At 17.9% G+C, this 26,940-nt stretch overlaps 4 protein-coding genes across 4 annotated transcripts, besides 40 other annotated features; 1 reads left to right on the top strand and 3 right to left on the bottom strand. All coding sequences in view use genetic code 6, as the record gives it.

The window, feature by feature from the left end:
- The first annotated feature begins 1,840 nt into the window (after positions 1–1,840).
- Positions 1,841–1,949: a microsatellite.
- A 590-nt stretch (positions 1,950–2,539) lies between these two features.
- Positions 2,540–2,739: a microsatellite.
- Positions 2,740–3,311: 572 nt separating this feature from the next.
- Positions 3,312–3,377: a microsatellite.
- Positions 3,340–3,401: a microsatellite.
- Positions 3,402–3,723: 322 nt separating this feature from the next.
- IMG5_098710 (hypothetical protein) lies at positions 3,724–6,832 on the top strand (the record flags this gene model as incomplete). The annotated part of the gene is made up of 8 exons (XM_004035473.1): positions 3,724–4,239; positions 4,331–4,381; positions 4,444–5,103; positions 5,169–5,272; positions 5,335–5,411; positions 5,496–5,919; positions 6,653–6,700; positions 6,817–6,832. The coding sequence occupies 8 exons, from the start codon at positions 3,724–3,726 to the stop codon at positions 6,830–6,832; spliced, it is 1,896 nt and encodes a 631-aa protein (XP_004035521.1).
- A 497-nt stretch (positions 6,833–7,329) lies between these two features.
- Positions 7,330–7,368: a microsatellite.
- Positions 7,369–8,181: 813 nt separating this feature from the next.
- On the bottom strand, positions 8,182–9,912 carry IMG5_098720 (hypothetical protein; the record flags this gene model as incomplete). The annotated part of the gene is made up of 4 exons (XM_004035474.1): positions 8,182–8,716; positions 8,773–9,180; positions 9,688–9,697; positions 9,894–9,912. The coding sequence occupies 4 exons, from the start codon at positions 9,910–9,912 to the stop codon at positions 8,518–8,520; spliced, it is 636 nt and encodes a 211-aa protein (XP_004035522.1). The 3' UTR covers positions 8,182–8,517.
- Positions 9,742–9,773: a microsatellite.
- Positions 9,913–10,497: 585 nt separating the features above from the next.
- Positions 10,498–10,532: a microsatellite.
- Positions 10,533–10,816: 284 nt separating this feature from the next.
- Positions 10,817–10,874: a microsatellite.
- Positions 10,834–10,905: a microsatellite.
- Positions 10,848–10,919: a microsatellite.
- Positions 10,876–10,930: a microsatellite.
- Positions 10,879–10,941: a microsatellite.
- A 2,081-nt stretch (positions 10,942–13,022) lies between these two features.
- Positions 13,023–13,101: a microsatellite.
- Positions 13,024–13,113: a microsatellite.
- Positions 13,067–13,157: a microsatellite.
- Positions 13,069–13,126: a microsatellite.
- Positions 13,114–13,165: a microsatellite.
- Positions 13,166–14,435: 1,270 nt separating this feature from the next.
- Positions 14,436–14,473: a microsatellite.
- Positions 14,442–14,479: a microsatellite.
- A 452-nt stretch (positions 14,480–14,931) lies between these two features.
- Positions 14,932–14,997: a microsatellite.
- Positions 14,959–14,994: a microsatellite.
- A 35-nt stretch (positions 14,998–15,032) lies between the features above and the next one.
- Positions 15,033–18,355, bottom strand: IMG5_098730 (hypothetical protein; the record flags this gene model as incomplete). Its single annotated transcript, XM_004035475.1, has 3 exons — positions 16,477–18,355; positions 15,758–16,374; positions 15,033–15,711 (listed from the first exon to the last, which is right to left on the bottom strand). Exons 1-3 carry the CDS (start codon positions 18,289–18,291, stop codon positions 15,033–15,035), a joined length of 3,111 nt encoding a protein of 1,036 aa, XP_004035523.1. The 5' UTR covers positions 18,292–18,355.
- Positions 16,387–16,470: a microsatellite.
- Positions 18,356–18,560: 205 nt separating the features above from the next.
- Positions 18,561–18,641: a microsatellite.
- Positions 18,621–18,646: a microsatellite.
- Positions 18,647–18,648: 2 nt separating this feature from the next.
- Positions 18,649–18,696: a microsatellite.
- Positions 18,697–19,138: 442 nt separating this feature from the next.
- Positions 19,139–19,192: a microsatellite.
- Positions 19,193–19,379: 187 nt separating this feature from the next.
- Positions 19,380–19,467: a microsatellite.
- Positions 19,468–19,574: 107 nt separating this feature from the next.
- Positions 19,575–19,655: a microsatellite.
- A 469-nt stretch (positions 19,656–20,124) lies between these two features.
- Positions 20,125–20,180: a microsatellite.
- Positions 20,181–20,404: 224 nt separating this feature from the next.
- IMG5_098740 (hypothetical protein) lies at positions 20,405–25,957 on the bottom strand (the record flags this gene model as incomplete). Its single annotated transcript, XM_004035476.1, has 4 exons — positions 20,405–20,484; positions 20,610–20,632; positions 21,021–21,600; positions 23,683–25,957. The coding sequence occupies 4 exons, from the start codon at positions 25,955–25,957 to the stop codon at positions 20,405–20,407; spliced, it is 2,958 nt and encodes a 985-aa protein (XP_004035524.1).
- Positions 20,551–20,644: a microsatellite.
- Positions 23,883–23,954: a microsatellite.
- Positions 23,883–23,968: a microsatellite.
- Positions 24,076–24,233: a microsatellite.
- Positions 24,101–24,235: a microsatellite.
- Positions 24,104–24,214: a microsatellite.
- Positions 24,121–24,237: a microsatellite.
- Positions 24,335–24,417: a microsatellite.
- Positions 25,958–26,084: 127 nt separating the features above from the next.
- Positions 26,085–26,155: a microsatellite.
- Positions 26,129–26,190: a microsatellite.
- A 345-nt stretch (positions 26,191–26,535) lies between these two features.
- Positions 26,536–26,588: a microsatellite.
- The last annotated feature ends 352 nt before the right edge of the window (positions 26,589–26,940 follow it).

A 26,940-nucleotide genomic window follows, 5' to 3' on the forward strand; every position in this document is an offset into this window, starting at 1 on the left:
ATAATAGTAAATGTGAAATGCGTATTTTAGATGTTTCGATTCCTTTATTATCTTAAGTAAATGCATATATATAAAGTCATCAACCACATGAAAAAATGCTTTAATTTTTATTAATAATAAGCAATTCTTTAGTGTAGGAAAAAATTAAAATGGAGGTAAACCAAGTGTGCTTTTTAAAGAAATTTTTCGAGTCTTTTTTAAGGACTATTCCTCATTCTTTACACGATGAAACCTTTGAAATTTTCAATAATTTATGTGAAATTATAAGTCCTTAGAATTTCTCGGATGAATTAGTTAAAAAAAGTATTAATATTTTAATAGATTAATATACAGTGAAGGGAAAAGCGCATAAAAAATCAAAAGAAAAATTCATTTAGTGTATTTTGGGAAATCCTGAAAATCTCAAAACGGCACTTTTGGTACTTTTTTTAGAAAGAGAAGAATCAGAAATGCAGTTCAAAAAAGACTCGAAAATGTATAATTAGAAATAGGAATTTTATGCAGAAAAGTTATGTCTTTTAAGTGAAATTTTCTCTATGCTTTCTTCCGAAAACTTCCTTTTGATAGATAAACTTATATAATAAGGATTATTTAATAAACCTTTTTTTACACTTTTAACAAGTAGGAATTCTAAAAATAGATTAAAGGGTTTGAATATATTAAAGGTCTTGTTTGAATAATATAAGGAAGTTTTACTGTTAAAAAGGGAAGATTTTTTTAATGAAAAATAGTGTATTTAAATTGTTTAGTTGATTATAGTTTCACTTAAGACTGGGCTGGAGTATGAGGATGATTCTAAGTTATAATTTAATGCATTGATTATTTTAGATTAGCTTTTTTAACACATTTTTAATAGTAATTAGAAGATTTTATATGCGACCTTTCCTATATAGTTGATGTGTGAATTGTGGCCAGTTTTTAAGAAGTTAGCAGATTCGCCTTGGAGCAATATTAAGGTATTAGTTTATACAATTATTAGTTACTGGGTAAGAGATTAAAGGGCAATTTAGGATGAAGTATTTGGAGGTTTTCTTATAGAAACTTTAAAATAATTAGTTTATGGGAAGGAAAATGAATCTAGATGTGGTGGGTTAAATATTTTGGGAAATTTATGCGGAATTTATAAATTGGAGAGTAATTAAGAAAATTGTTTAAGGTTTTTGAGAAAAAATAGTGGTTTTGTGCCAAAGTGTATTTGGTATTAAGTTTATAATTTGTAGTTTGATTGGGATTAGGTTAATTAAAATATTTCTAGTATTTTAATTTAGGTTTGTGCGCCTAAAAATTATATATTTGAATTTGTAAAGGAGGATAAAAGATATTGTAGTTTTTAGGAAAAAAGTAATCTCTTTTAAGATGAATCAAATATTTTTTGGATTGAAAAATTAGAAGAAAAAGAACTAAAAGAACTAATTTTAAATTATAAAGGTTAATTAAAAACTCCATAAACACTTTGGATTGAAAGAATTAATTATAATAATGAAGAACCGAAAACACAAGAAGAAAACTTACATGAGTAATATTGTTAGGCATAGTGGGCAGTAGATGAAAATATTTTAAAAAAAGAAGAAGAAACACTCGATTTGTAAGAATTAGGAATAATAGAAATTGATGACGAGGAGTGGAATGAATATGATGTGGTTGAAGCAGATAATTTAAAGAGGAAATTTCCAAATTTAAAATAGAAAATTAATAATATAAGTCCTTAAATGTAAATTAGAGATAAAAGTCCAAGTTTTAAATATGATTTGGAACAAAAAAAATAAATAATAGAGATAATTTAAAATGTTTAGAAAATAATATAAATAATGATTAATATAATAATATAATTGAAATAGAAAATAAAAATGATAATAATAATACAAATGATAATAATGATATAGATAATAATAATAATAATAATAATAATAATAATAATAATAATAATAATAATAATAATAATAATAATAGATTTTTGTAATAATATTAATATGAGGGATTTAGTTAGTTTTTAAATAAAGAAAATATTAAATAAGGTTAAGAAGAATTCATTTATTCAGATAGTGCTGAAAGTGATGATTATTAAGATACTTTTATTAAATAATAGGAAATATTATTTAGATAATAGAAATAATAAAAGTTTGAGCATAATATAATTAGAGATATTCCTAATAGACCTCTGTCTGCAAAAATAAAAAAATAAAGTAATAATCTATAATAAGAAATAAATAATTTAAACGTAAATAATAAATGTAATCTATAAAAAATAACCAAAAGTAATAATAAATGTAATTTTATTGATGAAAATTCGCAAATCGAGTAAATTAATGAATAGAACTGGATTTAAGATAAAAATAAAATTTAATAAAGTAAATATGTAAGTCCTCCAAGACCAAAAAGTTCGTAGATATATTGTGATAATATTTAAAATAATAATAATAATAGCAATTTATTATATAATAACAATTAAAAAAAATAAAAAAATAATAATAATAATATTATAAACAATTCATTTACCAATAACATTAATAATAAAAATAATAATTATATAAACAGCAACAATAATAAATAAAATATAATTAATAAAGATAATTAAATAATAAATAATAATTAAAACATATAATATATTAATAATAAAAGTAGTAATAATAGTAATAGTAATAATAATAATAATAATAATAATAATAATAATAATAATAATATTAATAATAATAGTAATAATAATATTATAAGTAACAATAACTCAAATAATAAAATAATTTTAAAATTATATTAATTAATCCAAAAAATAAACTCTATAAAATAATTTTATGAATAATGAGAAAAAAGTTAATAATTCATCTTAACAAATTTTGAAAACTATAAACAATAATTAAATTATTTTAGGAAATAAAAAAAATTAGGAAAGTCCGAAAATTCCAGAAAAAAGAAATTCTTCTTCAAATTAAAAAAATAATAAAGAACATTTTATGGAAAAATTGTTTTATAAAAAAATAAATTTTAATGATTTAAAAAATATTTGGAAAATGAATAATAATTAAGTTTCAAGTAAATCAGCTAATACAGAAAAAGAAGAAATTATTAAATAAAAAATATAAAAAAAGAAAAAAACTATTGCTACTATGCCTTAAACTACATAAAATAACCCAATAATAAATTCTTTAATAAATTCACCTTCATAATTTAATAGTTTTTATAATATAAGTATAGTTGAAAAAGATAAAATAACCAAATAAAAAAAAGTATAAAATAATAATAAATGAATAAAATACAATATTGAAAAAAAAATATAATAAAATAAAGATATAATATATATTAATTATATAAAATTCATAAATAATTATTTTTTATTATAAATAAATATATTTATATATATATATATATATATATTTATATATTTATATATTTATACATTTATATATATTAATAATATTTGTTGAATATTTATTTTTTACATAAATATAAAACAATTTAATAATATTAAAATAAAAAAAACCATTTTTATCCTTACTTAATAAATTTTAAATTATTTTTTATATGTTTTTTGGCTATGAGAAAAACAAAAATAACTTCCTTTTAAATTGAAATTTTTTAATTAATTTTTTCATATTTTGTTTAATTAAAATTAAATAATAATTTAAATGGAATATTTTTAAAAATGTATTCATTTAAAATTAAAAAAAAAATATTACAATTTATAATCATTTTTTAAATGAACTATGTATTTATAAGAATACTAATTTAATGTATTTAATAAATGATTATTTTAAATAATTTCAAAAATAAAAAATATTAATAAAAACAATATTTAATTTTTGTATATTATTTTTTGTTTTATATTTTTTTCTAAAAATTTATATGCATCTAATATTTTATTTAAAAAAGAAATAAACTATACGCAATAAATATACTTATTTTTTTATTATGTAATATATAAAAAAAAATATATACTTTTTATTTAATATTTTTGTTTTGATTTTTTTTTTTAGTAATTTGTATATTTTTTAAAATCATTTTATATTTTAAAAATTATATAGATCAATAATATACTAAAAAATTATCTATATACATTTGCTTTATTTTTATTTATATATATATATTTTTTTTTCTATTATAGTTACTTAAAACTATAAATAATAATTAAAAAAAATAAAAATGAGTTTAAAACTAAATAAAAATATTCTTAATTTAATTTAAAAACAAAAGTATGGAATCTACTTTTTTGCAACTAATAAAAACAAAATTTTATAAAAATATAAAGTAAGTAAAAAAAATATAAATAAGAATTTTATAATAATAATTATATTTTTAAAATTTATATTAAGCATTTTTATTAATAAAAATATAAAAGGAACTAATTTATTCTAAGAAACTAAATCATGATGTTCATTAGGAATAAGCTGTAAATTTCAAAAATATTCTTCTATATTTTAAAAAAAAAATATTATTTAAAAATTATTAAAGATTGCTAATTTAGATACTCTAAGATGTAAATTAATTGATTCACATTCGGAATGGAAAACATTTTAAAGATCTTTATAATTTTCAATTGAATAATTTAATCAGAATATTGAAAAAGCAAGAATAAAAAAATAAGAAATGCTAATTGATAAATAAAAAAAAAAAAAAAGTGCATAAATAATTGAAAAAATAAAATAAAAAACTCTCTTTTTTAAAAAAAAATAAGGTTTTTTTTCATTTTTCAGTTCAGATGAATAACCGATTTTCGAATCTGCATACACGAAATGTACATAATATCATGAAGATAAGGTCATAGACGTAGAAGAGTCTTAAACTTATAAAATGAATTAATTTGTAAATGGAGTTTATTTATATGGTACTCCAGGGTGTGGTAAAACATTTATAATGGATATGTTTTATGAATAAGTGCCTATAGAGGAAAAGCTAAGAATTCATTATAAAGAATTTATGATTTTAGTGAATTCAGATTTCCACAAAATAAGAACATATGATTATAGAAACCCACTTAGAATTCTTGGAAAATAGAAAGCTTCAGGACTAAGGTTATTATGCTTAGATGAATTCTAAGTTACTGATATTGGAGATGCTATGATAATGAAAAACTTCTTTGAAAGCTTATTTGAAAATAATGTTGTCCTTGTTGTATGTTTTTTTGTTTTTTAATATATGCATATTTATATATAATATCTATTATTTTTAAAAAATAGACTACCTCTAATAGATAACCTGATGATTTATATAAAAATGGATTACAAAGAGAATCATTTGTGCCATTTATTCCTATTTTAAAATCAAATTGTTAAGTTGTTAAGTATCTATTTGTTTTTATTTATAAAATAAAAACATTAATAATATAATTAAAAAAATATAAAGCTTATTAAGTGAAACTGATTATAGATTTAGTTCTGATAAAGGAACAGCCGCAGTAAAAACATTCTATTTCCCAAACAGTTAAGAAAATAATAAATTAATAGAAAAAACATATTCTCTTTTTAACAATGATAATATAGAAAATTTCAAATCTTTATAATTAGAAGTTTATTAAGCAGGTAGAATTATTAATATAAAAAGATGTAATGAAAGGGTTGTTGAGTTCGAATTTAATGATATTTGTTAAGGAAATTACGCCCCAGCTGATTATATTACTATTTGTAGATATTTTAATGCTATTATTTTGAAAAATGTGTAAAAGTTTTGTTAGGATGATAGGAATACAATGAAGAGATTTATTTCTTTAATTGATGAAGTTTATAATCATAAAGTTAAATTATATATGAGTTGTGAGGTTACTTTGCAAGATTTATTTGATTTACATGGAAGTGGTAGCAGTGATGATGAAAGGAAAAAGATATCTTCGTTTGTGGAATAAGGAGATGAAGATGAGTCTTCTGATATAGATTATTTTGTTTCTGAAGTTGATTTTGCGTTAGATAGATGTAAAAGTAGAGTTGTAGAAATGTAGACTAAAACTTATTAGGAGGAATTAACTTATTATTAAATGTAATAAAATCAAAATTGTATGAATATATTTTAGTAAGAGTATTTGTAGAAAATTTAGAATGATAAATAAGATTTGGTTTAAAAAGTTTAAGATAAGAAAGACATACTATTATAATAAAAAAAGGAAATTAGATAATAAAAAGTTTAGATGAATAAGAATGTTGATTGATATAATATTATTTTTTTCTTTTTTCCTTTTTTCTTTTCTTTTTTATTTAAAATAAAAAAAAAAAAATAATATAAAGTATATTTTTTATTATTTTTTTATTTATTTTTAAATAAAAACTATTTTGTTTTATTATTTCCAAATATTTCTATGAATTATATTTATTTTATAAATATATGTATCTCAGTGTATATTTTTTTTTAAAAAAAAAAAAATTAAATATCTTTAAAATCAATAATAAATTATTTAAAAAAAAAAAAAATTTTAAAATATACAAAAAATATAATATCATAAAAAAATGTTAAAACAAATTATTATACTAAAAGTATTTTTATAAATAGTCTTTAATTAAAAAATATTTCTTCCTTCAATATTTAATCCAGATTTGTCATTAGATGTTAAATTGTAAATATATAATACAACAAGTAGTATAAATTGTACAAATTATTCTCCTATAAACTAAATAAAATATTCACATTAAAACCCTTAAGAATCTAAAAATGCACTTTTTTGTACAAAATATAGTGGACGTTCTTGTTGTTCAAGTGAAAATTTCGATTAACTAAAAATTATGTAAAAAAAAAAAAAAAACCAATAAATTATTTTTTTTTAAATATAATAAAATAGATTTTACAGAAGAAATCAATAAAATGCAAATATAAGTTAATAATGTTATTAAATATTAAAAGATTTAATTTGTTATGACTGTGATGCTGACATTGGTTAAGGACTAAGAAAAGGTCTTTGTGGATAAATATGCGAATATATATATAATGTATGTAAAGATGATTATTTTACACTAGATCCGAATAACTAGATAGGTTCTTGTTAAAAAAATGATGTTATATGTTCAAAGCTAAGCGATATTACAAAAAAACCGCAAGATTTTTGTAATTATTTAGGTTATGAAATTAATACAAATAATGATTATGATGAATGGTTTTATCAGTTTTTTGGAAATGATTAAAAAAATGTCTAATAAAATTTATCTTAAGTTTGTTGGAATTTCATTCCTAGTGCAAATATTTTCGGACAATCAATTAACACTCCTGAAATTAGTGATTTGAATAAAAATAAAGGAAAAAGTAATGATCCGATGTTTTAATAAGCAAATGATATTAAAAGTAACTTTTAAAAAATTAAAGAAAAATATGATTTCATGTTAAAAATTTTATATTGGAGTATTGGAATAATAGTTTTTATTATTTTTGTTGCTATTAGTTATTATTTTTGTATTAGTTCTAAATAAAAATATGATATGTCGAAATTTGATTGAGGAAATTTCTTTTTTTTTTTTTTTTTGTTATGTTTATATTTGATTTTATTTTCTCACTTTTTTTATATATGAAAAAATTTGAATATTTTAAAACATTTTATTGATTTTTTTTATTTTTAAAATATATTTTTATTTATTTATTAATTATCTTTTAATATTTTTTTTATTTTAAAAAATCTAATTTACATTTAAAAATAATTTTTGTATTTAGAATTTATTTTATTTGATATAATTCCTATTTTCGTATAATCAAAATAAAGTAAAATTTAATTTTTTATATTATAAGTTTATGTTATACTTATTTTTATTATATGTTTTTGCTTTTTTTTTATTTTTATTTTTTAGGAATTAAATACTAAAATAATTTAGTGTTTACAATTTTTTTTTTTAATTAAAATATTTTATCTCAATCCTAATTATAATATAACAAACATATTTAAGTATAATTTATAAAAATATTCTTTTTCATTTCAATTTTAATATTTTGTTCTTTTATTATTATTTTTTTTTGTTATTTATTATCTATTTGTATGAAAATCTTTTTTAGTTTCTTAAATTCTGTTTTTTATTATTAATTTTTTCTTTTCTTTTAAAAAATATATTTTGAGAAAAAAATTTATAAAAAAGATCATTTTCAACTCAAATAAGCCATTTTTTTTTAATTAAATTTTTATCGTTTAAAAGTCTTTTTTAAGTTATTTTTTTACAAATGTAAAATTTTGTTTTTTTTAGTTAATGTAGAAAATTATTTTAGCTAAATAAAAAATAACTTTTTTAAGTTTTTTCTTTTTTCTAAATTCAAAATAAATATTTTTAAGAATGAAACAAAATAAAATATTCAAATGAATATTTATTTATTTAAAAACAGAATTCAAGAATTTCTTTCAGTTTTTTCAACATTTTTATGTAGATTTATTTTTTCACTTATTTTCTATTATATTTCTCTTATTATTTCAAACAATCATTTTTTTTTTTTTAAAAAAAAAGTAATAAAAGATTAAATTATTAAATATTGAAATAAATTTTTTAAAAAGTATTCCTTATTTTTCAAGTATTCTTATATTATTATTAGTAGTAAATTTATTAAAAGTAATTAAAAAATATCTTATTTTATTCAAAATCCGTATTTTTTAACATAGTCAAGGAATGTTTCTTCACTTACATAAAGCTTAAAATTGATTAATTCACAGAAAATTTTCTCAAGTTTAGCAAGTTCAGGTTTTTTAACACCCCCAATTCTAGCATAATATTCATTATTAAGGATTTAGTCATTATTATATTTCATAGCGATTATGCATGCAGATAAAACTAATCTATATTTTATAAAAAAATAAATTATTTAGAATAAAAAATATTTATTTTTTATTACCTTAAAAGAGTATATGAATTCAATAATTAATCCCCAACTTCCTCCTTAAGTCTCTAAACATAAATAAGTGCGAGTAAGAAATTCACGTTAGAGCAATCAGTAAATTTTTGGATTCTTTTTAAATAATCAAGGGTTGAAATTGAAGGAAGTTTTTATGAAGAAAAAGTGGGATGGGGAGTTAATTATTAAAGATCTTATTATTGAGCAGTTTACTCAAAATAATTAACTATTTTTTGAAGATTTATTTGTTTTTCAATTTCAAAGTCAAAGGAAAGAGAAGAGTTGTTATGTTGGTTTTCACTTTCATTATTATAAGAGTGTGAAGGAGCTTTATTATTTTAAGCAATAATGGGGATAAATGCTTATTCCTCATTATTGTTATTATTTGTTTATTTGTTATTAATTTGACTTTAATTTAATTATAATTAATTTTTATCTTTTTAAATAGATAAAAATTAATTAAAATTAGTATGTAAAGTCACTCCGTACACCTCTTTTTTAATTTACATTTTATATTTTTTTTTTTTTTTTTTTATAAAAATTAATTATATTATAAAAAAATTTTGGGGGGGTCTGGCTTTACTATATATTTTTAAATAATTTTAACCTGTTATTAATTTAGCATTTATGATATTATTTTAATAATTATAAATATATTATAAAAAATTATTTATGCAAAATACCTACAACTTTTAATTTGAAAAATATTTACCCACGTATATAAAGTATTATTTATTTAGAAATTTAATATTTATTAATTTATTTAATTATGATTTTTAAACAAAAAAAAAATTTGATAAAAAATATATATATAATATAAGAAATAATAATTTTTTTTTATTAAAAATAAATGTATATATTTGATAATAAATTAACATTTATTAAAAATAATATATACATACTATTTTTATTTACGAAATAATTTCTGTTTTAAAATTTAAGAATTATTTACATAACTATTTTTACCATTAAAATAAAATAATAAAATAAAATATAAAATATATATTACTATACAAATGATTATATTTTAATAATAATATTTTAAAGATATTATCTTTATAATTTATTTTTATATATATTTATTAAAATAATCATAAAGCAAAAGTATTTTATTTAAATACGCATTATTATTTTTTTCATTTACTTTAAATTTAAATATTTTTTTATATATATTATTTACTAAAACTTTATATAAACAGATCATATGTATTTAAATAATATTTAATGATGAATTAATATTTAATTTTTATATATAATATATATAAATTTTATAATATATTATTTTAATTAATATAATTTATATTTTGTAACACGACAAAATATTAAAAATAAAATAAAAAAATATTTCAATATCTTATTATTTTTAGCGAATTTAAATAATAAGAAAAATATTTAAAATATTATTTTATACAATTTTTAAAATATATAGAAAAAAAAAATATGTATTTTTTACTATATTAAAAATATTTTTAAATTTAATAAATTGTAAATTAATAAAATTATTTTAGATAATTTATTATTTAAAAATAATAATTTTAGATATATATATTTTTTTATTATATAATGATTCTATTCATTTATATATAAAAAAGAATATATATAAAATTAAAAAAATTTGTTATTAATAAGTAATTATTAAATAAAAATATAAATATTAAATATAATTAAATAAAATATTTCAAAAATATTATTAAAATAAATATTTATCTTTATTTAATTTTAAAAATAAAAATAAGATATAAAATATAAGATAAAAAATAAAAAAAAAATTGTAATTTTTGTAAAAGATACTTCTTAATAATTATATTTTATTATACAAAAAAAATATAAAATAAAATAAGAAATATTATATTTAAATAAAAAAATTATTTAATTTATTTAAATAAAATGTATTTAAAATTTATATGCGTGAAACAAAAAATTGATATATATATAAATATCAAATAAATATAATAATTATAATATTAATGAAAATATTAATTAAATAAAATTTAAAATAATTTATTAAAAATATTTTTCTAATAAAATATATATTGAATTTCTTAATAATTTAAATTTAATTAAATATATCATTAATATATATTTAAATATATATAAATATAAATATATATATGTATATATATAAATATATATTTATTTATATATATTTTTATTTATAACATATTTATTCAAAATAATAATTTTAATAATATATAAAATGGCAACTTATTAATTAAATAACTTTTTAAAACATAAACAATACTTTATGTTTTAATTAAATTTTCATAAATTAAATATAAATATAAATTTTTAATCATAAAAGCTATTGCTTTCATTAAAATCAGGTATTTTATTTATAATAATAATAAAAAACCTGATTTAAAGTAAATAAAATTTTTCTTAATAATTTTTTAAGATAAAATATGCTAATAAAAAGAAGTATAAATATTAGATAATAATAGTAAAACAATTACTTTAAATTAAATATTTTAATTTACATGTAAATTAAAATATTGTGTATAAAGTTGTACATATTAAAATAAATAAGTAATTTATTTTATATTAATTACTATGTATATAATTACATCTATTTTTATAAATGAAAATAAAAGATTGAATTAATAATATATAAACAATAAGATTAAACAATTTTAGGAATTGTAAATATAAAAATATCAGATTATGTAAACCATAAAATATCAATATAAAATGAAAACGGATTTCTTTTAGAAAACTGTGCGGATCTTAATGCTAAAATATATTTTGATATTTAATTTAAAAAATATGCAAATAAAGAATAACCTTAAAATGATAAAGCTAATATATAAAAAAATATAGATACAAGTGAATATAAGAAAGTCGTTTCTTAAAAAAAGTAAAATATTATTTAATTTATATTTTTTAATAAAAATAAATAAATAACAGACCTATAAGATAATCTTAAACTCCTTCAAATTTATCAAGAGGAATATCACATTTTGATAGAAATGATTAAAATCCTTAATAATTTTTATAAAATAAATAACTATTATTTATAAAATAACTAGAATAAAATAAATTAACAAAATAAATGTTTAACAACAGTTAAGAATTTGTAAAAAATTATTATATATAGAAACTTAATTATTTATTTTACATATATAAAGATTCCGAATTTCTAATAATTTAAAGATTAAAAATCTAGATATAATTAAAATGAAAGTAATTTTTAAATAGAAGAGAAAAGACATAATAAATCAAATAATTAGCTTCCTTTATATAATTAAACTAATGATAATATTGAATATGGAGAAGAATGCTAACAAAGAGTAATATCAATATAACCAGAAAGAAATAATTTGAATTATAAAGCAGTAATTAAAGAATAAAATTCAGACAAAAAAAATGAAAATTTACTTAAATAAATTGGAGATTTAAAAATTGAGAATGCTACAATTAAAAATGATTATAAAAATTTGAAAAACTTATATAAAAATGCAATTTTTGAGAAAAAATAAACTGAATAAGATATTAATCTGTTATAATAAACTTTAGATTAAATTCAAAATAATATTTTTTAAAGCGAGTTTTATAAAAATATGTAAAGTTAATTTTTAATTTAATAATAAGAATTATAAGAATAAAAAGTAAAAAAAATATATTTAATATATTCTTTCTTATTTATATATTTTTTGTTTTATTTTTAGAATTTAAAAAATGAATTGGTTATTTTAAATGAAAAATTAATAAATTAATTATAATTACTTAAAAATAAATGCGAGGGATTAGAAAGTAAAAATAATGATTTGGAAACGAATCTTTTGAGAACAAAATAAGATTTGTGTGAAACACTTAATGCAGTTTTTTTGGTAGGAGGAAATGGTTTTATTGATTTTATCGAAAAAAAAATGACTTTTAAAGAAAAAAAATGATAATATTTAATAACTTTATATATTTCAATTATAATATAAATATCATTCATTTTATATTAAATAAAAAAAAAAAATATTTATATAGTAATATTTTATTATTATTCAATATATTAATTTAGTTTATTTATTTTTTATAGTAAGTAAAATGTTTATTTTTATTTAATTTTTAAATATTAAATATGAAAAAAATATTAAATTTAAATAATTTTTATTTTATATGATTTTTTTAAAAAAGATATTAAAAATATTTAAAATTATTAAATATTAGATAATTATTATTATATAATAAACTTTTTAACTAGATTAACCAAAATATAAAAAAAAAAAAGGTTATTAATCTTAATTTATTTAAAACTCATGAAAATAAAAATAATTAAATTTTAAAAAATATAAAAAAATAAAATAAATATAAATAAATATAAATAAATATAAATAAATATATATATATATATATATATATTATAAAATAAAATTATATTTTAAAAATATAAATTAATTATTAATCTATTTATATCACATAAACTTTATTTTTATCATACAGAAATATTTTTATTTTATTATAATTATTATTATAAATTTAAATTCTCTTATTATAATCTTATGAATTCGTTACTTTATGTAAATTATATATTTTATAATTTGTTATAATTCATTTGAATTTCTTTATTCTATAAATTTTTTTTTAAAGTAATAAAAACATATTATTTTAAATTTTTTTTATATACTTTAGAAAATAAATTATCCATATCTAGACTTTTTTAATTTAATAAAGAATATATTTATTTTAATTCTTATTATTGTATTTCATTATTTTCTTTTGTTTAATTTAATTTTATTTAAAATTCATTATTGAGGCTTTTTAATTTTATATTTTCTTATTATATCTCAATCATTTACTTATAAAATTATTTTGTTAATAAATAATATAGTTTTTTTGTTAATTACTTCTATTTATTACTTAAAATTTTATATTATTAATTAATTTTATTTCAGTTAAATTTTTAAATATACATTTTTATCTTATAATTAGAAAACTTAATTTTGTAAAAAAAATATTTATTCATTTAATTTATTTTGATATTGTTCTTAATTATGATCTTTACATTCAATTCTTTAATCGAAATTTTATTTATCTAATTAATTTAAATCATGAAAAATAATATTTTTTTAAGTATTATTAATTTATGTTTTTTTATTTTATTCAATTAGATTTTGAGATTCAACTGAATTAATATCATTTGAAAATGAATATTCTGTATTATTTTTGTTTATTTTGCTACTAAGCATAACATTGTTTTAGGTTTATAAGTTTTCTTAAAAAGAGGATATTATTTCATTTTATTCTTATATTTTTTTGTTTAACTATTTAATTTCATATTTAAATTTTTCCTTCATTATTTTTATTTATTCGTTTTTTATATATATTTCTTTTTAAAAGTTTATATTATTAAGGTTTTATATATTGTCCATTGATTTATTTTTTATTAATTAATAAATGTTTTTTTTGACTAAAGATTATGTATTATTTCTTTTAGAAGGCGATTATGTTAATGCTATGGTAAAGTCTATATTTTAATAAGGATGGTATTTTTAAAAAGGTTTTTCCTATAATTTTTGAATTGTGTTTTATTAATTATTTTTTATTGATTGAAATTATTTCGTTTGTTTTTTTTAATTTAGTTAATACTGGTAACTTTTATTAAGCATTTATAATAAATCTGGTACTTATAATTAATTATTTATTTAATTTGTTTCTTAACAAAATTATCTTTAATATTTATATATATAAATGTATATATATATATATAAATAATATATTCTTCATATTTTTACTTTATTAATTAATAGGTTTTCTTTTTATTATTTTAGGTTGAATTGGAGTATATGTGATTTATATTTTTTATATCTGTAAAACAGTTACGTTCTTAATATTCAGAAAGATGAATTTAATTTTCTTAGTCATTTATTTTTAATTATTTATATTGTTATTACATTTTTTAATTTATTTTTTAACTAAATAATTCAAATATTAATTTATTTATTTTTAAAGATTTTAATTATTTATTATTTTTTTCTTTTTAATTCATAATTAAAAATAAAGGAATTCTATTAAAATTAGAACATTTATAATTAAAGTAAAATACAGTTTAATTAAAAAACTTTTAAAATATATATTTTTTTTAGAATAAGTATATCATATTTATAAAATTTCTTTTAATAATATATTTTATATAAATAGTATATTATCAAAAAATATAATAAAGAAAAGTAAAAATAAATATATATTTTATATAAAAAATAAAAAATAAAATATAAATATAAAAAAAATATATATTTATATACTTATATAATATTTATTTTCTTTAATATTCATTTAGAAAGCATAAATTCTAAACTAGAGTTTCTTTTATTACCAAGCCTATTAGAGCTTTTTTTCCTTATCATAGAAGTGAAAGATTTATCAAGATCTTTAATATCCATTTCTTCTTCTCTAAATAATTAAATTTTATTAAATAATGCATTAGGAAGTAATTTAATAAACAAGCCAATAATAATTGAACCAGCCCCGATTCCGAAACAAATAAGATGCTAAAATACACTTAATTAAGATACTCCAATATATCTTCCTCCAATTTCAATCATAAGAGTCTAAACAACAAAAGTAGTGACAATAATGAACCAGAAAAGTTGATTATTAAATAATCCCTTAAAAATATTCAAATCAGATCTTTCTAATTTTCTAGCATTAAACTCATTAAAAACCTACATTAAAACAAAAGATTGGAAAAATATAGTAAAATGCACAGCTAGAATAGGATTATATTTTTGCATTAAAAATGATGAAGGAATATCTAACCATTAAGGAGCCTTAAATAATAAAAGAGATAAAATTACTATTTAATATACGCTTTAACCGAATATGTTTCTCCACATATTTGGGGTTACTATTGAATCCTCTTTATTATAAGGCTTTCTTTATAATAGCTTTTCTGTAGGAGGTTCAGTAGATAAGGCTAATGAGGCAAATGTATCCATGATAATATTAACCCTTTAATATTATAATATTTTTTTATTTTATTTTTATTTTATTATACCATAACATTTAAATTGAATTTAAAGGACTTTTTTTTAACACTACAGCTCCTAGAAAGGACATAAATAGTGCAACAATATTAACTGTTAATTAAAATTAAATAAATTTTCTTATAGAATCGTATATGTTTCTTCCCCATTTACATGCAGTAACTATACTTGCAAAATTATCATCTAATAAAATTATATCAGCGGCATCTTTTGAAACTTCAGTTCCTGCTATACCCATTGCGAAACCAACATCAGCTTTTTTTAATGCAGGTGCGTCGTTTGTACCGTCTCCTGTTACAGCAACTACATGTCCTAATTATTTTAAGCCAGTTACAAGAATATATTTATCTTCAGGTGAACTTCTGGCTAATACTTTAAGTTCTTTGGCTACTGCTTTGAACATTTCTAAATTTCCAACTTTCGATTCTCCTTTTTCAGCTGCTGTTTTTCCACTTGGGTTTTCATATTGGAGTCCTCCGACTATTTCTCGGAATTTTCTACCTTCCATAACTTCAAAACCTGTTGTATTTACATTATTTTGACTGTTAATTTATAATTAATTTGCTGAAGAATCATTTGTACCGTCTAAAATACCGGCGTCTTTTGATATAGCTACTGCTGTATTAATCTTTTTATTTTTATTTTATTTTATTTAATTTAATTTAATTTAATTTAATTTAATTTAATTTAATTTAATTTAATTTAATTTAATTTAATTTAATTTTTTTACATTATCTCCTGTACACATTCTTACTACTATTCCGGCAGTTTTGCATTTTTTAATAGCTTCAGGAATTTCGGGTCTTAAAGGGTCTTTAATACCTGCGATACAGATTAAAATAAGGTCGTTTTCTAGTTTATCTTCCGGCATAGTTTCATAATCATTACTGAAGGGAATATCTTTATATGACAAAGCTAGTGTTCTTAAAGACTTATTTGCATATCTTAAAATAATATCGTTTTTAACAAGATCTTTTTTTTTTACGTCCATATTTTCGACTCCTGTATTTTTCTAAATTCTATTACATTTATCTAAAATAACTTCGGAAGCTCCTTTGACAAAAACTCTTAAAGTTTAATTATTTAATTTTATTACTGAAGTCATTTTTTTTCTAGAAGAAGAAAAAGGTAAATTCCTTACAATTTAATATTTTTCTCTCTCTTATACATAGTTAAAGCTGAAAATATCAGCCAGTTCCAACAAAGCGCATTCTGTTTTATTCCCTATTTATTCAAATTTTCCATCTGCTTTTTTAGTGGGATTCGCCGAGGAGTTCAAACAGGCACATTAAGAGAATATTTCCCTCAAATTCTCCTTGATGTTTTTCGGTAAAATATGTTCAGGGTTATAATGTTAGTCGTCTATGTATATATTATATACAGTCATTATATTTTAAGTTAGGGTTCCAGTCTTATCAGAACATACAGTAGTGGCATTTCCCATAATTTCACATGAAGCTAATTATTTAACTAAATTATTCTCATCTTTCATTTTATTGACACTGAAAGCTAAAGATATTGTAACTGCTAAAGGCAATCCTTCAGGTACGGCAACTACGATAATAGTAACTGCAGTCATAAATGCTTTTACGATATATTGAAGAGTTTTAACACATAAAAAACAATGATTCCCTTAATAAATATCGATTCCTAAATTTGTTAATAAAGCAACCATAGTCAATACTGCGGCTATAGTACCTACTAATCCGATTTAATTAGCGATATTTTCCAGTTTTAATTATAGAGGAGTAGGAGAAGTTTCCTCTTAAAGCTTTTCACGAAGTTAACCTAATTAAGTGTTTTTACCAACTGCCAAAATTAGTAATTTACCACTCCCATCCATAACTTTAGAACCACTAACCATAAAAGGTTATGCTTTAGAATTCTCTCCTTGTATTTATGAGAATGGTATTTTGGGAATAAGGTCTGATTCTCCAGTTACACTAGATTCGTCCATATAAATCTCTGAACCTTCGATTAGTATTCCGTCTATGGGTAAGAGATCTCCTATTTGAATTGATAAAATGTCGCCTACAACTAATCCTTTTACGTCTATGTATTTCGTTTAGCCATCTCGGGTTACATGGACATTCATTTCTTCACGTTTTGCATTCAGTTTTTAAAATTATTTTTCTTTTACGTAATTATTACCGGCACTTACAGTTACTATAAGAATAATTGCTATAAATATCGTTAATCCTTCAATCCAACCCTTTGCCCAGCCTTCATCTATTACTCCTATTATTGTACTTACTATGCTTGCTAATACTAATATTTATAACATTAGATCTTCGAAACATTCAGCTATCATCTGACATAGGGTTTCTGGATCACGTTAGGGAGGTAAGTTTATACCGAAATGATTCTGACGAGATTTTATTTCAGATTCAAGGTCTGATATACCCTTTTTTAAGTCAGTTTTTAGAGAAATGATAAGATTATTTAAACCGTTGAATTTGTTTCGGATTGTCTTTAAACTATTGTGGTCTCGGATGTTATCTGGTTAAAATATTATAGAAAGGTCTTCTGGTTTTATGTTAAACATTTAAATTTTTTTAAAGTAATTTGTTTTCTATACTTTTATTTGATGTTGTTGATTTTTTTTTTATATTACTTTTATTTATTCTTTTATTTTTAATTTTTATTTACAATTTTTTAATTTTTATTTATTTTTTATAAATATTTCATTTATAAAACAAAATAAACAAATAACTAAAATTAATTTAAATAAGAATTTTATAACTTTTTTATTTCATTAATTTAAAATTAAAAAATAAAGAAAAAGAATTTAAATTTATATAAATAATACAATATATATAATATATAAAATTTAATAAAAAAATATAAATAAAAATTAAAAAAAAAGAAAAAAAAATATAAATATATATATAAATATATATTTATTTTATATATTTTTAATATAATTTTAATTAATATTAATATATATTTTTTATAATATTTGTATTTTAAACGTAAATGTATAATTTTTAATTTTTTTATATATCCTTTTAATAATATATTATAAAAATTAATTTTTGTATTTAATACTCAATCCGTATTTAAATTATTTATTTTACTTTTTAATTCTTAAAATTTATTTCTCCAACTTAAAACCTCTTTTTCATGCTTTTTCATTATTTCAATAAAAATTTTATTTTAATTTTAATTTATAATTTCATTTTATTAAAAATATATACTTTTATTTTAATAATTTATTTTTAAATTTAATTCAGATTAACTTTTAGGTATTTTTTATATTTAATTTTATTATATATGTTATTATTAAACAATTTATTAATTATCATTTTATTCTTTTATATTTTATATTAATTTATTAGTACAACTAGAGTTTATATCAGAATTATTTTTATTATTGTTTGATTTTGATAAAAAATTAAAATTACTTTATTAATTAATATTATTTTATACAATTAAATTATTATTATTTTCTTTAAATTATTATGTTTAAATTGGTAATTAAAAATTTGTTTAGGATTATAGGAATGACTTTTATTAAAATAATTTATTGCTTTGCTATTTTAATAATGATTATTAATTATCATTTTAATTCTAATATTAGTGAAAGAATTATTATTAATAATCATTATATATACTATTGTCAATTTACTATAAATTATTATTATATTATAATAATTATTATTATTATTATTATTATTATTATTATTATTATTATTATTATTATTTTTTTATACTTATTATTTTTAATTTACACAATTATTATTTTTAATATTATTATTTTCTATTTATTTAAATCCTTCTTAATTTTTTTGTAATATTTAACTTTAATTCTATAATATAAAATATTAATTATTTTTTTATATATTATAATTATATTTTAATTCATATTTATTTTATTTATCTAATTTTAATTATTTTCTAATCATTTTACAATTAATATTTTCTTATTATTTCTATATTTACTATACTACTTATTATAGATGAATTTCTCTTTTTACCATAATTATGTTTCTTCTTTTTAGAATTATAATTCTTAATTAAGTTTAATATGTTCATTTTTTAATTATTATATTTAAAAATAAATATAAAAGTTATCCTTAAATTATTTATGTTGTGCATTTAATTGTATTTAATAATAATCATTTTCTTATTTTAAAACATTATTTTCTTAAATTAAACTTTAAAAAACTTTATCTAATATATTTGTATATTTGTTTTTGTATCTTTATACTAATTTGGTATATTTTTTGTAAATAATGATTATTTTATGTTCATTAAATTAGAGTTTTCATTTATATAATATTAGATTTAATTTTATGAAGGTAATTTAACTATCGTTTTATTGTTATTATTATTAATATAATTAATTGAACTTAAAACTTATAAATTTTAAGGGTTCATAAAAATATAAAGATAATTTAAAAAAAAATATATATATAAAAATTAAATATAATAATTACAAATTTTTAATTAAAATAATGTTTTTTAAAAAAATTTAAATTCTTTGAAAATGAAAAATAAATTAATATTTAATTAATAAATATAATAAAAATTATAAAATAAAAAAAAATGCTATTAAATATTAATAAAAGAAGTGAAAATTTATTATAAAAAAATATATTTTTTTTTATTAATATATAAAAAATAAAAATATTAATAATATAATTTAATATCTAATCTCAATATTGATATTAACTATTAGATTTACTAACAACTCTATCTAAAGCTTATTCATATTAACCTTTAAGAATACTAAGATCTTAATAATTATTAATTTAACAATAACAATCATATTAAATTTATTACTAATAAACATCTTATTTTAATTATTATTATTATTATTATTATTATTATTATTATTATTATTATTTTATTTATTATTACTATTTTTTTTATTCTTATTATTACTATTATTATTAATAATAATAATTATTTTATTCATCTTAAAATTTTTAAATATTATTATTTTATATCTCCTTTATGTTTTCATCTTATTATATTTAATTATCATTTTAATATTCTTCTTTTATATTTTAATCATATTAATTTTATTAATATTAATAATTTTCATCATCATCTTAATATATTTCATTACTATTATTATCATTATTTTATACATAAATTTCTTCTTCATCTTAGAAACTTTTATTGTTATTTTGTTTTATAGTATCAATTTTTTATTATATATCATTCATGAAAACATTATTTTATTATTAATTATTATTAATTTCTTAATTTATACCTACATTAAATGATTATTATTAATTATCTTAACTATTTTCCTGTCTATCTTACCAAATAATCATATCTTTAGCACTTGTAAGTGATGAATCTCCTTATTCTTCATATTTTTTTTTTATTGCTTATAGAACGTATTAGAAATTCGAAGATTTTTCAGTAAATTAAGCCTATATATCGCTTAAAACTTAAAATTTATAATTTTCGAATTATTTTTTTAATCCATTTATTTCTTTCTTAAGAGTTTTATATTTCTGTTTCCATGTTTCGATATCTTTATTTTAAACAGTAACGGTATATTTTAAATCCTCGTTTTATTTATTTAAATTAATATCTTCTCTTTAATACTTTGCATATTCATATTTAACTTAAATCAATTCTTGTCTAACCAAGTCTTTTTCCTAAAGAACTAATTCACTAAAGTTTTAAATTTTTTCTTTTTCTTTCATTAATTCTCTTATAGTTTATTATTTTTCTTCTTCAATATAATTAATTTAATACTCGAAATCTCCGCATTTTTTTTCAAGCATACATTTTTCGTTTTAAAGAATTTGTTTCTCTTTTATTAAAGGAGCTATAGAATTCTCATATTCCTATTTTACCAATTCTAATTCTCCTTTATGGAATTCGAAATTATCTTAAAGTTATTTTTAATATTAAATTAATTTTTATTATAATTCATTATCTTTATTTTAGTTTTATAAAAGGTGAATTTATTGTAAATTGTGTTCTATTTTTTTGCGCAATTCACTTATTTCTCTATTCTTATATATTAATAGATTTTTCATGTAACTTACTTTATTTAACATAGTATTTTATCCATAAATTATTCCTCTGTTCTATTTATTCTGGATTTCTTATAAAATTAATTAATTAATCTCATCTTGTGATATTGTTTGATATAATAAAGGAGTGTTATTAGATATTTGCTATTTAGAACTGATTTCTGAATTTTAAGCAATTTAATTTAAATTTTAGTTATTTAATAATTGAGAAGGGCTTTTTTATATATTTTTTGCTGTATTTTTAACTTTTTCAACCTCTTCTTTTTGCTCTTCTTCTATTTCTTCATGTAGTGTATAGTAGGGACTCTGAATAGATGTCGATACTTAATAAATTTGAGTTGTTTAGGCTTTACCTGAATTTATAGCCATATTTTGATTTTGTATTTATTAGATCTTTTCTTGAAGTCTCTCTTAATTGGTTTAAACTGTAATAGCACATAACGATTCTTGATCTTCATTATGAATATCTTCTACAAGTACATGTAAATGATTCTGGTTTTATTCTTATTAGTATTATTAGAGAAGTTCGGAACATTTTTTGGGTCTTACATCTTGTTCACATATTGATTTTGATGTTTATTAGGTTAATTATTGTTAAGAACCACTATTTTGGAGATAATTTTCCACTATTATTTATTGAGGTTTTTCATAGACTTAAAAAGTGCTTTATTGAGTTTGTAAATTTTAGGAAGGAGAAGATTATTCCCCTTAAGAAAAATGAGAGATAGGATAAGTCGGTAAATTCTATTAGTTTATTTAGACTTGTTATAATTAAGCTTTGCTATTTTATGTTTTTGTTGCTTTTTCGGTCAGTTATTGACTGTTTTAGATTGAAGGTGATTAACTTTCTTCTACATTCAGTGTTTAGTCTGTTTTTTAGGGAGTTTTTTACGAATAAATTTAGAATGGCTATTGAATAGATTTCGATTGATGTTTTTTGTATTCACTTTCGATATTTGCACTGTTGTATCCAGCTGCAGATATGGTCTTTTGTCTATTAATGTTTTATTAATTGGGCCCATTTATTTGTATTTCTTAAGTTTCGGTTTATCGAATTTATTAAGGTTGCATTTTTAAATATTAATTTGATTAAATGTTTTATTAAGATACGGATTGGGAGATTGATCTTATTTTTTATAGCTGGTTTCGAGGGGGCTATGCTTGTTGACTGGTTTAAGCTTTTTTTCTAAGTTATTATTATATTTATTCTGCTTCTTAGTTTTATTATTCTTAGACTGTGGGTCTTTTTACTTAAGATTAGATTGATTTGGATTATTCTTGTCTGGGCAATTATTATTATGCAGATGGTGATCTTTATTAGTAGTTTTCTTCCATCTCTTCTGTGTTTATGATTTAATCAGGTTCGTTTTAATTTCTATGTAAATAATATTGGAGTGAATTTTGAGAAATATTTTATTTATTTGTTTTGTTGGAATCTAATTAGTTTTGACTATTTTATATAATTTGCGCTGTTTAAGCTTTCATTCTTGTAACTTAATTTTATGGCTTTTGAATTTGTTATTATTATTGATCTTCTACTAATAATTATTAGTTTTAAGCTTGTTATGCATGCTATTAATACTGATTAAATTGTTAAGGGACTGATTTTACTGGTTGATATGCTGAAAGGGATTATTATTGTTGTGTTTTGGCTTTTATTCTAGGAATTTATTATTATTAAATTTAACAAGAAGTTTAATCAACTTATGATGTTGTTTTTGTTCTATTGTCTACTTCTTCTTGCTTTTATTATTATTAAGCATAAGTATTTAATATAGATGCATTTGAAGCAATTTCCTAATTTTGAATTGTTAATTAGCTTGATTTGGATGCTTATCTATTAATGACTTAATTTTGTTCTTAATAAAATTAAGCTTTTTGTATATTTTATTATTAAGAAGTAGGCGTTTGTCTTATTGAATGAGATGATGTACGTAAGTATTAATCTGTATTATTTTATATAATTGCATTTTTAGGTGTTATTGCTTAGTATTGAATTTATTAATTGCTAAAATTATCAATGTTTAATTCTGCTGCAGGAGGTCTTTGAGAACTAACTGACTAGGATATTTCACGAATAGATTATGTGGGTACACGGACTGATTATGAAGTATCTCGAATTTATTAAGACTCTTCTCTTATTGATTAAGCAGGATATCTTATTGATTAAGAAGTATCTCTTATTTATTAAGAAGAATCTCTTATTTAATATTAAGAATCATATTAGGAAGATTCGCGGATTGATTATGATTATTCTCTTATAGGTAAAGAATTTTCTCCAAATTAATATGGCTCTCTTATTGATTATGATTATTCTCTTACTTAACATTAAGAATTACGAACTGATTAAGGAGGATCTCTAACTTAATATTAAGAATCTCTTACAGATTATGAAGGATCTTTAACTTAATATTAAGAATCTCTTACAGATTATGAAGAATCTCTAACTTAATATTAAGAATCTCTTACAGATTATGAAGGATCTCTTATGGACTATTTTGATTCGCGAATAGATTATGATTATTCTCTAACAGAATTTGATGGTTCCCTTACATATTAAGAATAATCACTTATAGATTATTATGGATCTCTAACAGGTTAAGATGAATCTCTAACAGATTAAGAAGAATCTCTAACAGATTATGAAGACATTCTAAGAGATTAGGAAGGTTCGTGGCGAAAAGCCTAATCTTAACTTGGGTCAATAGATTTAACTTAAGATTTTATTTACTATGAAGAATTATTGATTTATTCAATATTATTTTATTAAATAGATTTAACTTATTAAGATCTTACAGATTATGAAGAATCTTTAATTTATTAATCTTCATTTAAACAATTATAATTTTCAGTAAACTAGCTCATCTATTAAGTATTACTAGATTATTATTTAGACCTAATAAATTATGAAGCATGTTTTGCTTCATCAAATTATTATACTAAATTATAAGGAGATGTACAATCTTATGATTTTATAGATTAAGAAGGTTCTTTGAAATAATCTACTTATTATTCATTTTATTAATAAGAACTTTAAGAGCGAATAGATTAAGTAGGTAAACGAATTTCTTCTTCGTTTTCTTCGTTTCGATTAGATTTAGAAGGAGAGCGAGTATTATCGTGTCTTATAGATTACGAAGATGTGCGAAATTATTATTGCTAATTTTTACTTTAAGAAGGAGGTCTTGTGGCACATTTTACTCTTTCAGTGTCTTAAGATTATTCCTTTTAAGGAATAATTTCTAACTAAGGAATTCCTTCAAATTAAGAAGCAGGAATTTAATTAGCTACAATTATAGCATCATCGATTTCATCATGTATTAGATCAACTTACTTTTTTTTTTTTGGTAAAATAAATTAATTGCTTATATATTTTATATTTATTAAAACTTTTTCGATATCTTGGTATTTTTTTCTTATTAAACCGTTTTCTTATTCTAGTTGTCCATTAAAATTTTTAAACGATTCGAATTGATTATTTATTTTATCTATTAAATCATTTTTTTCTTACACTTAATTTTAAAGATCTTGAATATCTTTCTAATATTACCCAATTAAATCATAAGTATTATATTATCTTTTCGTTCTTTTGCTATTCTCTTGTTATTCTATTTCATTATTCTAAACCTATTCCTTAAGCTAAGTAATTACTACTTCTAATTATTTTACTTTATATTCCTAGTCTTTTGCCAAAGCCTTCATTTAGTCATATTTTTATTCAAGTTAATTATAATCTTAACATTTTCTTTCCAAAAGTTTAGTTTTTTATTGACTAAATTCAAGCTTTAATTTAGAATCATCAATAATGCAGTTTAATTTTTCGATTTCTCTATTAGACTCATCAAGTTATTATTTTAACACTTTTAAAGCACTTTTATCATTTTGGCTTTACTTTTCGTAATTCAAAGTTAGATTCTGGCAACGTTCGCGCCACATTTAGAGCTCTTCTTGGATGTTTTCGAATGCCTTTATTGTTTATTCAAATTCGTTTCCTAATACAGCTACACTGTCTAAGGCTTTGTTATATACTTATTTAGGCTCTTTTAAATTTGGAGATATGGCTTGGATTACTTGTAAAGGTTTAGTGCTCATTGATTAAACATTTTTTTATAGAGATGTAGGTGTACATTATTTTAGACGAGCATTTTGCTGATTATTATTCTGATAAATACGAGGAGGGGTGCATGGAGATTGTATGTTTTCTTGCATAATAACTTTTTTTTTTTTTTTTTTTTTTAGATTTATATAATGATTATTGAATAAGTGTTTACTAAATTTATTGATTTCTTTTGATTTTGTTTAAATGGTAAAATGTCTGTCTTATTATTATCGTATAAATAATATTTTTTATTATTTTTATTAATATTTTTTAATATTATTTTTTTTATCTGTTTATTTTATTTTTTATTGTTTATTTATATATTTAATTTTTTTTTTTTTTTTTTCTAACAATAATAAATATTTTATTTAGGTTATTTTAAATGTTAAAAAAATGTATTTTCACGATAAAATATAATAAATATTAATATTAAAATAGATTTTTTTTTTTGTGATGAATTGAAATTATTAAAACAAAATAAAAGGAAATACTAAAATTAACAATATTTTTTTTTTTTATTTGATGAGAGAAATAATTAATTTAAAATATTTATAATTAATAAGTTTTTTCTTAAATAGGAAAATAATTAATTAATCCACTGTTAAAGTTTTTTATATAAAATATAATAACCATACTAACATTTATTAATTTATTTTTAATTAAATTAAATGTAATTAATTTAATTATTTTTATTTTAATTAAATAAAATATTAAATTATTATAAATAAATATTTATTTTATATACACTCGTTTTAAGTTAAAAAGTTTTTTTGAAAATAAAATAAATTTATTTCAATTAGTTTCAAATAAATGAAAGCAGAATTATTTTTAATTAAAAATATTTTTGTTTTAATTTGTTTATTAGTTTTTTGTTTAAGATTCTATGTGAAGATTTAATAAATTCCTTTTTTTTAAATATATATTTATAGGAAAAACTAAACTATATCTTTTTAAATAATATAACTTTTATTTACATAAACTATTAAAATATATATTATTTTATGATAAATGCAATTAGTTAAATTATTAATTATTTTAAAACTAACATTTTTATTACATATAATCGCAATTTATATATATTAAATAAATATGA

This window comes from Ichthyophthirius multifiliis, assembly GCF_000220395.1.
Source record: "Ichthyophthirius multifiliis unplaced genomic scaffold scaff_1120509250839, whole genome shotgun sequence".
NCBI lineage: Eukaryota > Ciliophora > Oligohymenophorea > Hymenostomatida > Ichthyophthirius > Ichthyophthirius multifiliis.